This window comes from Otolemur garnettii, unplaced genomic scaffold (genome assembly GCF_000181295.1).
Source record: "Otolemur garnettii isolate 467f Iridium unplaced genomic scaffold, OtoGar3 scaffold00015, whole genome shotgun sequence".
NCBI classification, from domain to species: domain Eukaryota; kingdom Metazoa; phylum Chordata; class Mammalia; order Primates; family Galagidae; genus Otolemur; species Otolemur garnettii.
This window is the reverse complement of record NW_003852410.1, coordinates 19,608,567-19,621,902: the sequence shown is the minus strand read 5'-3', so window position 1 is coordinate 19,621,902 and position 13,336 is coordinate 19,608,567. Positions and strand designations below refer to the sequence as shown.

Genomic DNA, 13,336 nt, shown 5'->3' with positions numbered 1-13,336 from the left:
AGTAAATCGTGGTTTAAACATAATAGCAAAAAGATAAATTTTCTCAGGATTCTAAACCTTTCTTTGGAAGAGACTGTTACATGATCACTAAACCCATTTCTTCCATGGATTAAAACCATATTTGCCCATATCTGCCAGCCTCCCCTGCAGTTAACTGAGATCATGTGGTGAATTTTAGCCAATACATTATTAGCTGAAGTGATGTGGCTCATGCCAGGCTCCACGTGTAAACACCCACAGAATGGGCACAGTTTTTCAGGTCATTTTTGGGAGCCATGAGTTGAAGACAGCTGAGTGAAATAATGAAAGAAGCCTGGCTCGCTGAGGCAGACTGAGAACACCAAAATAAGACTTTTTCTGTGAATAAGAAATAACTCCTTATCACATTAGGCTACTGAGAATGAAGAAGTTTATGTGTTACAGATGCCAAAATATGCCAAAACAGAAAAACCAAAAATCCAAATAAAATCATAACAGGAAATAATATAAAATCTAGAGATTATAAAAACTTAAAATAATATTTTTAAGAAAAATGTTTAATATTTGGATAATGCTCATGTTATAATGCAGAATTTTCAAATAAAATTTTTAAAAACAATACTGTATGCATAGTATTTTCCAAAATTCATAAATAAATTTAGTCTCTCTTAATTAAGTATATACACAGAAATTAATATTGTTGAATGAATGAATACCTACATAAGAAAAATGAAAGAAAATATGTTAATATTAACACAGGAAATTTTCTATCTAGGTAACTGGAAAAGAAGAAGGTTTTTTTAACTTCTTTATACTTTTCTATATTTTCCAGAATGAAAAATAATGAGCATATTCCTTTGATAATCTGAAGAGATTTGTCTATTAGGGTATCTTTAAAGGGGCCAATATAACCAGACAGAGGGGTTATTGGGAGCTAGTTCCTATGTCATTTATTCAGGGATTTTGCAATAGTTACATTGCAATAGTTTGGTGTCTACATGTACAATCCTATACAGCAGTGGTTCTCAACCTTCCTCATGCCGCGACCCTTTAATAGAGAACCGCTGCTATAGAGTACCTTCTGGACATTCAAAACTACCTGCAAACCACACTCAGAATGAATCAAAATCCTGGTGGAAAAAAATTCACAGGGAAGTCCTGGGAAATGAGACTACACACTAATCTAACTTCCTTATTCATTTGAAATGAGGTAGCATTAAAAAAAGAAGTTGACACTTAACTCCATTAAGGACTTACTGAAAAGGCAGAAAGTGAAATTATCTTAGTTACCGAGGATACACAACTGTGGGCATGCAGAGATCTGGTGGTATTTGGAACCAGCCCTTACAAGGAAAGCCTTTCCCCTGGGTTTAAATGAAGATTGCAGTAGATGACACTCAGGAAATGCCTGGCACAATGTCAGGCACATGGTAAAGCCCCCAAAGGTTAACACGGTAAAGCCCCCAAAGTTAAATGCCACTGCTAATTCTGTTATTGGTTAAAATGTAAGAAAAAGAATTAATCCTTGTTTCATTGTACTACCAAAACTGAAGTTAAAGGAATGACTTTCAAAGCACTGTTCTCATTTGTTTCTAAGGCGACTGAAACTCTGCACTTCCATAAGGCCAGCCTGCCCACAACCTGCCTTGATCTTACCCTTCACTCTGTGCAGCCTCCTGCTGCTTCTACTCAGCGAATACAGTAAGACAGTTAGGAAAAAGACTCTCTAGCACAGAGAAGTTCTAAAGAGATGACCAAGAGTAGCCTGGAATTGTGATGAGTGCCTGTAGCCCCAGATACTTGGAGAGGCTAAGGCAAGAGGATCTCTGGAGCCCAAGTGTTTGAGGTTGCTGTGAGCTAGGATGTCATGGCACTCTACCCAGGGCATAGAGTGAGGCTCTGTCTTCAAAAAAAAAACCACAAAGATGACCAAGAAAAGCCCAGTTTTATTTGCAGCTTAAGGAGGAAAAGAAAAGAATATTTTAAAAAAGAGGGATCTCCTTGCAGAAATATATACAATAGAAAATTTTATTAAAGGTTAAAATTTGTTGGATAGGATCTTCTTAATAAATACAGTTAGGAAAAAACCTATTAATTTCAGTTCAGGTGCTCTTTTAAGGAGCATTTACAAGTGAGTATTAACAAGAGAAAATTTTCTTAATAACATATATTGAGTAACTTGCATCTCTTGCAGCAAGCAACAGAAATTAACACTAGCTGAAATAAGCATGAACTAAATTACAGGAAAGGTATTAGGAGGCTCAAATACTTACCAAGGCTCTGAAAATGAGAAAGAACCAAAGAGAATAACAGCAGTCAGGCACACAACCAAATCCCACCAGAGGACTTATCCCTCTGGTGAGGACATCGCTGCTGTTCCTAGAAAGCAAACACCGCATCCACTCTGATGGACCACGGATGCCATTACTTTAGTAGCATCTCTGCATTATTGACTCCAGATTCAAAATAATGGGCAGCTGATAACACTGGTAAAATGAAGATCTACTTCACAAAAATCAATGTTACCCTTGTCTGTCATTATAAGACAAAAATGACCATCATCTCAACACAAAAGATATAAGATCTTTTTGCAAAACCCTAACCACATAATGCCACCATGACAAAGCCACTATAATCAAGGAAGCCTGCAATGTATTTAATTGCCTACAGGATTAATAGCACATGTCAATCAGTAGTCAATGGGCAGTAGTTCCCTTTTTACATAGAATATAATTCCTTAATGGTGTCAGCAATTTACCAGGCTTTAGGATGTGATTATATAAAATGAAAAGAATAACTTATCATATTGATGAATAGAAATGTGTTATAGCTGAAAGCAATATAAAGCTAGCCAAGTTCAATAAAAGCTCCTTATCTCCATTTTAGGATGCATGTCATTAGCTCAGAGAAGATTAATTTCTCCATTCATATTTCAATTTTCTTTCCTGACAAAAAATAAAACTGTGAGTTTCTGAAATACAATTTTCTTGCTTAATCAAATGTTGAGAGTCTCATGTCAATAAGAATGGAATAATTAATAAGTTGTGGAGATTTCAAAAACTGAAAGGTAGTGGTCCTATAAGTTTCATCCAGGTTTACATACAAACATTCTTTTAAGGTAGATTTTCTCAATTAAATGAAAAACAGATCCCTTCATTAATTTTTAAAGAGAACTAAAAAAGGTAACAAAAGTTATTAGTCCTTCACACAGTAGGTATTCTATAATTATCTACTGATTGTGTTCATTAATTTTAATCCATGAGAGGAGAAAACTATGTATTGAATAAACCTCCTAAGACAACTGGAATGCTAAGGAAACAATTCCTTACTTAAAGCATGATTAAAAAAGGTAGCTCTTACAAACTGCTACAGAAATTAATATTATCCACATATTAAAAACTTAATCCAAACCAAATTTAATCTTTCAATCAAAAATAAATCCATTTTCCATGTAAGAAAATGAGACTCACACTATCTTATTATTACAATGTTTTAGAAAAAAAATGTTTGTATTACCCATTTTAAATAAACATTCCAATTAATAAGATTTCCGTAGCTACACAGCAAAACGTTCTATTGCTCAAAGAGATGAAACAAAATGAATCATTAACAAAATATCTGCAGATTACACAATTTCTATAAATTGCACCTTAGAACCTGCCACATCTAGTTGTAATCCAATCTTCTGATTTTATTAATAGTTATTTTTCATCTTAAAAATCCTGACCCACACATAAAAACATCCCAAGAACATCATCAAGTTATCAAATAAGAAAATGCTTGGGGAAGAGATTAAATCTAATATGTCTGGGTTCAAACCCCATCTTTGTTGATTCTTAGTTCTATACCCTTGGCAAATTTTTAACCTTATCTTGCCTGTTTCCTTCCTAATAAAATGGCAAAGCCGTCTCAGCTGTGTAAACCAGTGGAAAGAACAGAAAGGGAAGGCTTGGAGCAACCATGAGATGACAAATTCCATTTGGGCCAGGAGTGCTGGAGATACCCAAGAACAGATGGCCAACAGATAACTAGGAATGTGGGTTCAGACACAAGAAAAGAGATTGGTGATATAATCCATACCACATCACCCTAGTGATGACAGCCGTGACTATTATCAACATTGATTTTCAAATATTTTATAAAATATCATCTTATTTCAAAACAAATACACATATGAATAAACTAGAAAGGTAAGCAGATACACCACAATCATTTACAAATCTTTCAAATTAAAATATGAACTCTCCTAACACATAATTGACAGGATACTCCTCCTTGTCTGTCTCTGATCGGTAACTCTGAGTCATGACAGGATAGAACCAACTGGAATGCCACTGATTATGATGATGATAATAACAATGAAATCATACATGGCACTTACCATTTGTTAGACATATACCACTCTATGTAATTTTTCCCCATTTTATATCATTATGTATCAGTATAAGGCAGAGGTCCTATTTTCAGGATAATCAGGAAGATGAATATGTGATCCAGATTTAATCTTAACCTCAAATCTTATTGGCAAAATTGCAATTGTACTCTTGTTTTTTGTCAATCTTGTAGTGACAAGAATGTAAACACTATGTTTTGCCAAGTCCTTCCCACTTTGCTTTCTCCAGGTGACCTCAGTGACATGTACTGACTCTCCACTTATTTTTCTTCTGAGCAACTAAAATCGGCACTATCTCCTCTTCCAAATCTATGTTTCCCCGCAGATCATAACTATTCAACAGAAACCAGAAGATACCCTCCTTTTACCAAAACTATTTGCTAAATAAGGGAAAGATTGCCAAATGAGATGGCTGGATTAATTCTCTAAATTCCCGTTTAGCTATAGGCAGGATCGCAGAAAGTCCCTCTGCTGGACACAGCACTTAAAGGAACCACCACAGGTATGTGCAGGGAGAAGCACACAGATGGGTCATTCTCAACTCCTTTATCCACTTCGATTTTTCTCAGTCCCTTTATATACTTCTCAATCCCTTTATCATTCTCAACCCCTTTACCCAGGTTGAATTTCTTGAAACTACTCCTCAAGAACCAAAATTAGTTTTTACAAAAGTTTATTTTCATTATTTACTTTTATTTTAACTCCCTTTATTTTCTGTTTCCTTCTCTCCCTTGCCATAGACCTGTGTGTAAACAAACTGCTAAATCCTCCAAAGCAAATGCTATTTTAAAATCATGGGAGATAATCCCCAACTACAAAGTAATGGCTAAATAAATACTCATAAAGCAAACCCATAACTAAAAATCCCATTAGTTCAGTAAATCTATGTGTTTATGAAAATCTGAAAGATAATTCCTCTCAGTTGTGCTGTGCTTATGTAGGGTGGGAAGAATAATCATCTGACTTCCAGAATTCTCTAGAAAGAAAACTTAGATGTGGAATACTAGGGCTTCTCTGCATTTAAGAAAATAATGAGGAAAATGAAGATCAAAGACCAACTTGAACTTTATTATTTCTTTGCTTTCATTTCCAATCCCCAAACCACAAGAGTATAAAACAAAAATTACCCTTTCTTGAGAAGAGGTTGGAATACATACTACCCTTTACTAAGTCTATTATCACAGCTTATTGAGGAGCTGTCTTACAAGCTTAGGTCTAATTTTATTGGGTTTTTTTTCTTACTATAATAACCAATTTTGATAGCTTTTGAAAATGAAACCTATTTTCATTTCTTGATATATAAATTGCTCTCAATTTCTATGTACGGCATCTGAAATTACAAATTAATTTCTTCCTAGAATGTAAATTCCATGGAGAAAAAGGACTCCCCTCTCTTTCACAACTGCATCTACAGTGCCTAATACATGGGCAACACTCGATAAATATTTGTTCAAAAACAAATAAATATACATTTCAACTCACATAACATAGAAAAGATCTCTATAACCATCTGAGAGAAATTTAAGAAGAAGATAAAAGAACAATTGCTAGCTGAAGTACTTTAGTGTTTACTCTGAAAGATCATGGACAACTGGAAAACTGAAATAAGGAAATAAGGAGCCTGGCTCCATCTTACACTCTCAAACTCTGCTACAGATGCCTAGACAAGGCTGAGTAGCAGATGATCCAATGTTTTACCTTCAGTGAGAAATAACTGTTCTCCAAGATTGTAGGCAAAAAACGCACATGCTATGCTTTTAATGTTATAAATCTACACTGTCTGACATGGTAGCCACTAGGCACATGTGGCTGCATAAGCACTTAAAACATGACTAGTCTGAAATGAGATGAGCTGGAAGGCATATAATTACAAACGAGATTTGTGAAGATTAGGACTAGAAAAACCATATAATATTCCATTGATAATTTCTTTATTCTGATTACATGTTGAAATGATGCTGTTTTGGAATACATTAGGGTAAATAAAATGTATTATTAAAGTTAATTTCACCCATTTCCTCCTACTTCCCTTAAATGTGACTATTAGAAAATTTTAAAATACTTAATCGCCACACATTACATTTCTAGTGGACAAAGGCAAGGCAAACAAATAATGAAAGTGTCTGTGTGATGCCAGAAGGAGTGTTCAGTGAAAGGCAGACAGCAGGACCTGATCCTAATTTCTCGATGTGTAAGTAGGGAAAGACTCACAATAGCACTGGGGCATCAAGATTAGCTTTAGTCTCTAGATAAGGAAACTGAGGCACAGGAAGAAGGCACCTCTGCAAAGTTGCAGAGCCAGTAAGTGGGAGGACAAAAGGATGCAGCAAGGTCAATGTGACTTCAAAGTCATGCACTTCCCCTTGCTCCCCCCAGACACCACAAGGGAGGTCTCTCTGTGTTCCAGGAGGCTTAAAGAAGGATGCTGACTTCCTTGCCTCCCTTCCCCTACAGGGGCTTAGGCCACATTTCTCCCAGCCACTAGCCACAGCTGAGGGAACTGGATAAAATGGCCACTAAAAACTCAGAGACATTACCATGGAGTGATGCCCCGTATGCTGCTATCTCATTTTTAAAAAATAAAAGTTTTTCTAATAGGACTCTTTTGCTTTCAGTTATCATCTCCCTTATTAGTTAACATGGATCACAATTTCCCTTTCAGATCATCTGATGTGCACCTGGAATATCACTGTTAAAGGCCTCCATCCACTTCCATCACACATCATTGACCAGTACTTCCCTGGTTCACATTTGTTTTCAAACAAAGCGGGATGAAAACACCTACATGATCATCCTATGAGGAATCTTGCTGATAAGCCCTGAGAGAGGCCAAAAAAGGGGAAGCTGTTTGATGTTCTGGCACTTACTCTAAGTGACGCCAGTAAGTGACCCTGACAGAGTCCAGTACACAGGAGTGCCTATCAATCCCACCCAGGAAGGATCAGAAAGGCAGTAGACACCTCCAGTGTGTCAAGGAAGGGAGGTTTTTTCCCCCAATTACACAGACCATCACACTGAGGACTGTCCTGTGGCTCTACAACTCCTCCCAGGTTAATAGGACCTGATCCTGCTACCACTTGCACATGTGTGCACCAGGCAATCTGAAGGTGAGGGCACTCTGAATTTCTTTTGTTGTTGTTGTTTTGAGACAGTATCTCACCTTGACACTCTGTTAGAGTGTCGTGCATCATAGCTCACAGCAACCTCAAACTCCTAGGCTCAAGTGATCCTCCTGCATCAGCTTCCCAAATAGCTGAGACTATAAGCGCCCACCACAATGCCTGGCTAATTTTTCTACTCTTAGTAGAGGCAGGATCTCACTCTTTCTCAGGCTGGTCTCAAATTCCTGAGCTTAAGCAATCCACCTGCCTCAGCCTCTCAGAATGCTAGGATTAAACCTGACCTTGAACTTCTATTTTTTTGCAATTCAGAGTTCTCCCCTGCATCCATCCCTGTCAACAGAATCCATGACTAAAAAAATTAACTAGTGGGAAACCACTACCTATGAATTCATGGATACAGGCAAGCATATTTCACCCATTATGAATTAGCTTACTTAGTTTCTTAGCAGCCTCAAGAGCTTCATTTGCAGTGTCTGCAACAAAGAATCTTTGAACTCTCACTCCATTGTCAGACATCAGTTTCTTGCTCTGGTATTCCTGCAGGTTCAGCCATCTTCTGGAGGTTAATTGAACTGCCTAGAGAAATTGAGGGAAAGAGGTAAGAACACAGTACTAACAACAAGAAAAATAACAGTCACTCTACATGGCCAGTCCTACGGGCACTGTCTACTGGCTACCAGCAACACCAAGATAAGAGAAGCCAAAGAAAAAGGGGTCAATGTCAATTCTTCGGACTTAACTATTTTTAACTACACATACCCCAAACTAAATGCAGGTTTATAAAAACAGTATAAACTGAATAAGGTCTGTAGTCTAGTTAAAAGCAATATACCAGTGTCAATTCCCTGGTTTTGATATCGTACTACAGCTACACGAGGTGTTAACACAGGCGAAGCTGGATGAGCATACATGGAAATGCTACACTCTTTTTGCAACTTCCTGTCAGTCTAAGTATTTCAAAATAAAAAGTGATTTTAAAAACTGTTAAGGAGGCTTTTATATGCATATGCCTCTCAACTCCCATCTCAAATAAATAAAAAGCATAACATTATTTTAATAACCATATACACATCATTAATCATTGTAAGGTTTTTCGGAACATTTTTTTTAACTCTCTGAAGTCATTGGGCCACAGACTAACTCATTTCTTTACTGTAGTTTTTAATAGAGTCCAGGTACAGTCATTATGTGTTTAATGAGATTATCTTTTTCATACACCAAGATTGAGTGCAGGAACCCAAGTTATTCACCATTAAATATAACTAGTTTCTAAGCTGAACCTTGTAATCTTGCTGAAGTTTTAAGAAGTGGTTTTCCAATATCAGTTAGCTTCCATCTGTGTTGAAAGGAAATAGTCAAAGGTCACAATAATATGAACAAACAAATCCTTTCTTTACATTTCATCCAATAATACAAACATCATTCTCTACCAAATCCACTTTTAAAAGGGAAAAAAATCTAAGAAATAAAGAATATATTTAGTGTAAGCTCCTTTGTATCCATGAGTCACAATGGAAAGGAACCACTACTTGCAAGACCTGGGATGATAATATCATCATGCATGCAAACCAAAAAATCAGTCACACAACCGGTCACCACACAGGTGCAATGTGGAATATCATCTGAGACAACCCCCAGCGGCTTCAATCAATGGCTTTGGTGGATGTCCAAGGCACAGAGACCATAAAAGTGAGGGCCACCCGGCTCCATCATATGGAGCCATCAGCCTTCAAGATCTGTAATGTGTCCTTAAATGTTGCTTCTTCGGGAATCTCTATGCTACGCGGCATTCATGGAGCTTTTCTGAACAAGGAAGATTCCAAAGAAACTCTGAACCTCACAACTAGACTGGGATCTACTCAAGGGCACAGAGTGTGTCTTAAACTCCTCTATCTTTACAAAGAATGTGACACAGTTTGGCAAATGAAGGATATTCAAAAAGTACCAGTTAGATGGCCAAATGAATAAATCTTGCCTTTTATAATTTTTCATTCCCAGAAACTGACCACCTCTAAAAATAGACAAGTACAAGCTAGTCCTGAAGACTCAAAATAAACATGATTTACACACATTTGTAAACAAATTAAATTTCAACATGATCAAGCCTAAAGATAGCTCTGTTCCATTCTTATAAATCCTGGTAATGATGTTTTTAATATTGAAACTGTCGGTACTTCCTCTTTAGAAATAAATAATCCTAGGATAAAAATACATTGTCAGACAAGCAGTGCTCATATCATTTATTGTATATTATTTGTTAATCAAACTTTTAAGTCTTGATAAAACATTAGTAATTTTAAAAACACAAAATTCTGTAGATGAGCCTACTCATAGTTTTAATAGTGTATCACATAACTTACCAAGAAAAATACAAGTTTAAGGCATTTTGTAAAAGCCCCTTAATGAAAGAAAACATTAAGTGTTTGCTATGTGCTATTATGTAGGACCACTTTTAAAAGGCAAGTGGAAAGGATCAATAGATTATGTCTATGTTGACATACCAATTTAAAGCCATTAACCAAAGAAGAAAAAATATAGTTTGAAAAGAGCATTTAAGGGAGACTTAAAACAGCCAGTGTGGTTGTGGTCAATTCCTTTTCATCAGAACACTCGTCGTATTAATTTTAGCTATGCTAATGCAATCTGCTGCAAACTAATTGCAATTGATCCAGAGAGCAGCTTCATAGACATATAATATACATTGACTGTTTCTACACTGACTCAGATGAAAGCCAGCTTAAAGTCTGCTGCTTTTAAATCAAAAACCAAGATAGTTACCAAAATCACTGCTGATACTCACACTATCACCCCACAAAGTGATTTTCTCATAATCACCTCTTTTTCTCAATCCAAAACTTGGAAGAACAGTGTCCATGACTAGGTCTAAAACTTCTAAACAACTCCACTTATTAAGAATTTGTGATAAGTCTAGAGAAGAACAACTTAAGTTTACTTTTGCATTTTCTGAGGAAAAAACAAGGTGAGGAGAAATTTGTTAGGCAAACAAATGATATACAGTAGGCCAGAAATGTGATAGAAGCTGCTGACTAATAATAACCATAATAGTTTGACTACTATAAATTGAGCATTTACCATGTGCTAGAAATTACGTTAAATATTTATATTATCAATCTCATGGTTCAAACAACCAGGAAAAGTCAAGTATTATTATCTCTTTCTGTAGCTGTCATTAGTGCAAATCAAAAAATATTCCCAGTCTTCCTCCTTCCAGGCACTGCTCTACCTTAGTCAAAGTTAGATGATGCCATCTCTGTAGCAGATGTGGAGAAACTAATGTTTTCTTCTCTTATATGGACGACACTGAACCCTTCACTTTTGGGTACCAAAATGTGTGTGAGGGTTCGTCCCCACGTTCCAACCAAGCAATTCTCCAGCAGACACCAATTGGGTGTCTTATCATTCACTTTAATTCTGAGGCCATCTACTACCTGGAGTTAGTATTAGATCTCACAGATTACAGGCTCAGTCCCACGTGACTATACCCACCTCAGATGCCAGTTATTTTATCTGTGCTATGACGAGCCACCTGGTTCTTAAGATCCCCCGCCTCAGGCTTGATTAATTTTATAGGATGGCTAAGCAGCTCAGGAAAACCCTCAAACTACTCGGTTCAAGCAATCCTTCTGCCCCAGCCTCCTGAGTAGCTGAGACCAGAGGCGCCTACTACAACCCCCAGCTAAATTTTCTATTTTTAGTAGAGATGGAGTCTTGCTCTTACTCAGGCAGGTCTCAAAACTCCTGAGCTCAAGCAATCCTGCTGCCTCAGCCTCCTAGAGTGCTAGGATTACAAGTATGAGCCACTATGCTTAGCCACATTTACCAGTTCTTTACAAAGGATATCACAAAAGACATAGATGAATACCCAGGTAGAAAGATGTATATAGTAAGGTATATGGGAAGGGCATGGAGCTTGCTTCCATATCCTCTCTGGTCTATCACCCTACAGATACCTCCCCATCTGCATAGCAACCTGAAGCTCTCCAAACACTGTACTTTCAGGGTTTCATGGAGGCTTTTGTTTTGAGACACAGTCTCACTCTGCTGCTCAGGCTAGAGTGCCTTGGTGTCAGTCTAGCTAGCTCACAACAAATTCAAACTTGTGGTTTCAAGTGATCCTCTTGTCTCGACCTCAGGGAGACTTCTTTACTCTTTACGTAGGCGTAACTGATTACCATAGGAGCCACTGATAATCAGCTCAAACTTCAGCCCCCTTCTTCTCCTCAAAGATTGAGAAGGTGGGGCTGAATGTCCCAAACCTTGAATCATGAGCCTTGGCCTTTCTGGTGACCAGCTGCCCATCATGAAGCTACGTAGAGGACCCTAACCTCTAGTCTTCTCATTAGCATACAAAAGACAGTCTCATTACACCAGAGATGCCAAAGGTCTTAAGAACTATGTGCCAAGAACCTGGAGCAGAGACCAAATATATTTATTTCTTATTCTATCACAGCATCATACCATGTAACTAGTTCTGGCCAGTAAGTCTTGGGTACATATGGCATGTGACACATTCAGGCCAACACTGAATTGTCATCCCTCCGTTCCCACCCAAGTTCTTTCTCCTGATATAGGGGATGAAAACATTCAAGATGGCAGCTGACCTATCAGTCAGGGACCAGAATAAGGATAGACATAACCCAAATGACTTACAATAAATGGGTAGTAAAAGTAAACCTTTGTGGATTTTTAGCTGCTGGAATTCTGGAGGGTATTTGTTACTGTTATACAACTTAGCCTATCCTGACTAATAAACCCATCTATCAAATGAGAAAACTCAGACTAAGTCACTTGCCCAAGATCACAGGTTACTATAAAACACCAAAACTCCTCTGAACAAGAATACTGATCAACTGGCTTACCTTGCTGGTTCCATGTTATTCTGGCTGTCCATTACCAGAGGCCACTTGGCAATACAGACTGAGACTGAGATGAGTAAAATAGTGTCCATGTCTGCAAAAGGCCAAAAGTCTACCAGAAATAGGACTTCCGCGAAATATTGGCACAGCACATGTATGTTGAAATGTAACTACTCCAGGCTTTGGGGTAGAAGGAGGTAGAGATGTGAACAGGTGTTAGTCTAAGATATTAGAATGACAGAAGCTTATTTCAACTCCTAGGAAGAGCTGTTAAGATGCTAGTATAATGTCTTCCCTGTAGACGTCAGGAATCTCTCAGGGAATTCATGAACTCTGTAACATATGTAAAGAAACAATTTAAACATTATCTGACTTAGCCTTTTGATTGTTTCTGCCACTTACTTGCTCACCTGCCCTCATATCCATTCCCTATGTTCCTTTGCCTATTACCTAAAACTGAGACCCTGTTCAGAGACTAACAGTGGAGCAGGTAGACACCAAGCTCTGCTGTTTCCTTTTTGAGTGGGGCAATATCTCTTCTAAAACTCAGGTCCCTCAAGACAGCCCTTTCTTCCATAATTCCAAATCCCACCATCCTCCCAACATGACATTGCTCCCACAAGCTCGCCCTGAACTCTGATAAAACCACCTCTTCCTCAGAAAATTCCACTGTTGTCAATCCCAGTGTTGTCTCCCCAGCCTATGTATTTTCATTCATTCAAACAACCTTTGTAACTAATTTTCTTTCCCTTGTTAAACTCTAATAAATAACCGCATGGAATCTCCCATTTTCTTGAATAGAAATGATTTACATATCAGTTCATGGTCTGAAGGTGAAGAGAATAGCAATGATCTACCTACATGGGTCATTATGAAAGATTTGAGACACACAAAAATCAAGAAACATATAAGGTCTTGACAATTAAGTTCACAAACTTGCCAAGGTGTGCTTATGTTGGCAGCAC

The 13,336-nt window shown here is 37.5% G+C and overlaps 1 protein-coding gene across 2 annotated transcripts in view; it reads right to left on the bottom strand.

Annotated features, from left to right (window-relative positions):
• The window catches only part of SUCLG2 (succinate-CoA ligase GDP-forming beta subunit), a 342,595-nt gene that overhangs the window by 273,851 nt on the left and 55,408 nt on the right, over window positions 1–13,336 (bottom strand). For both annotated transcript variants that reach the window (XM_003785512.3, XM_023510685.1), the window contains exon 2: window positions 7,929–8,070. In XM_003785512.3, the coding sequence (XP_003785560.2) occupies window positions 7,929–8,070 (142 nt within the window). The remainder of the gene's footprint in view (window positions 1–7,928; window positions 8,071–13,336) is intronic.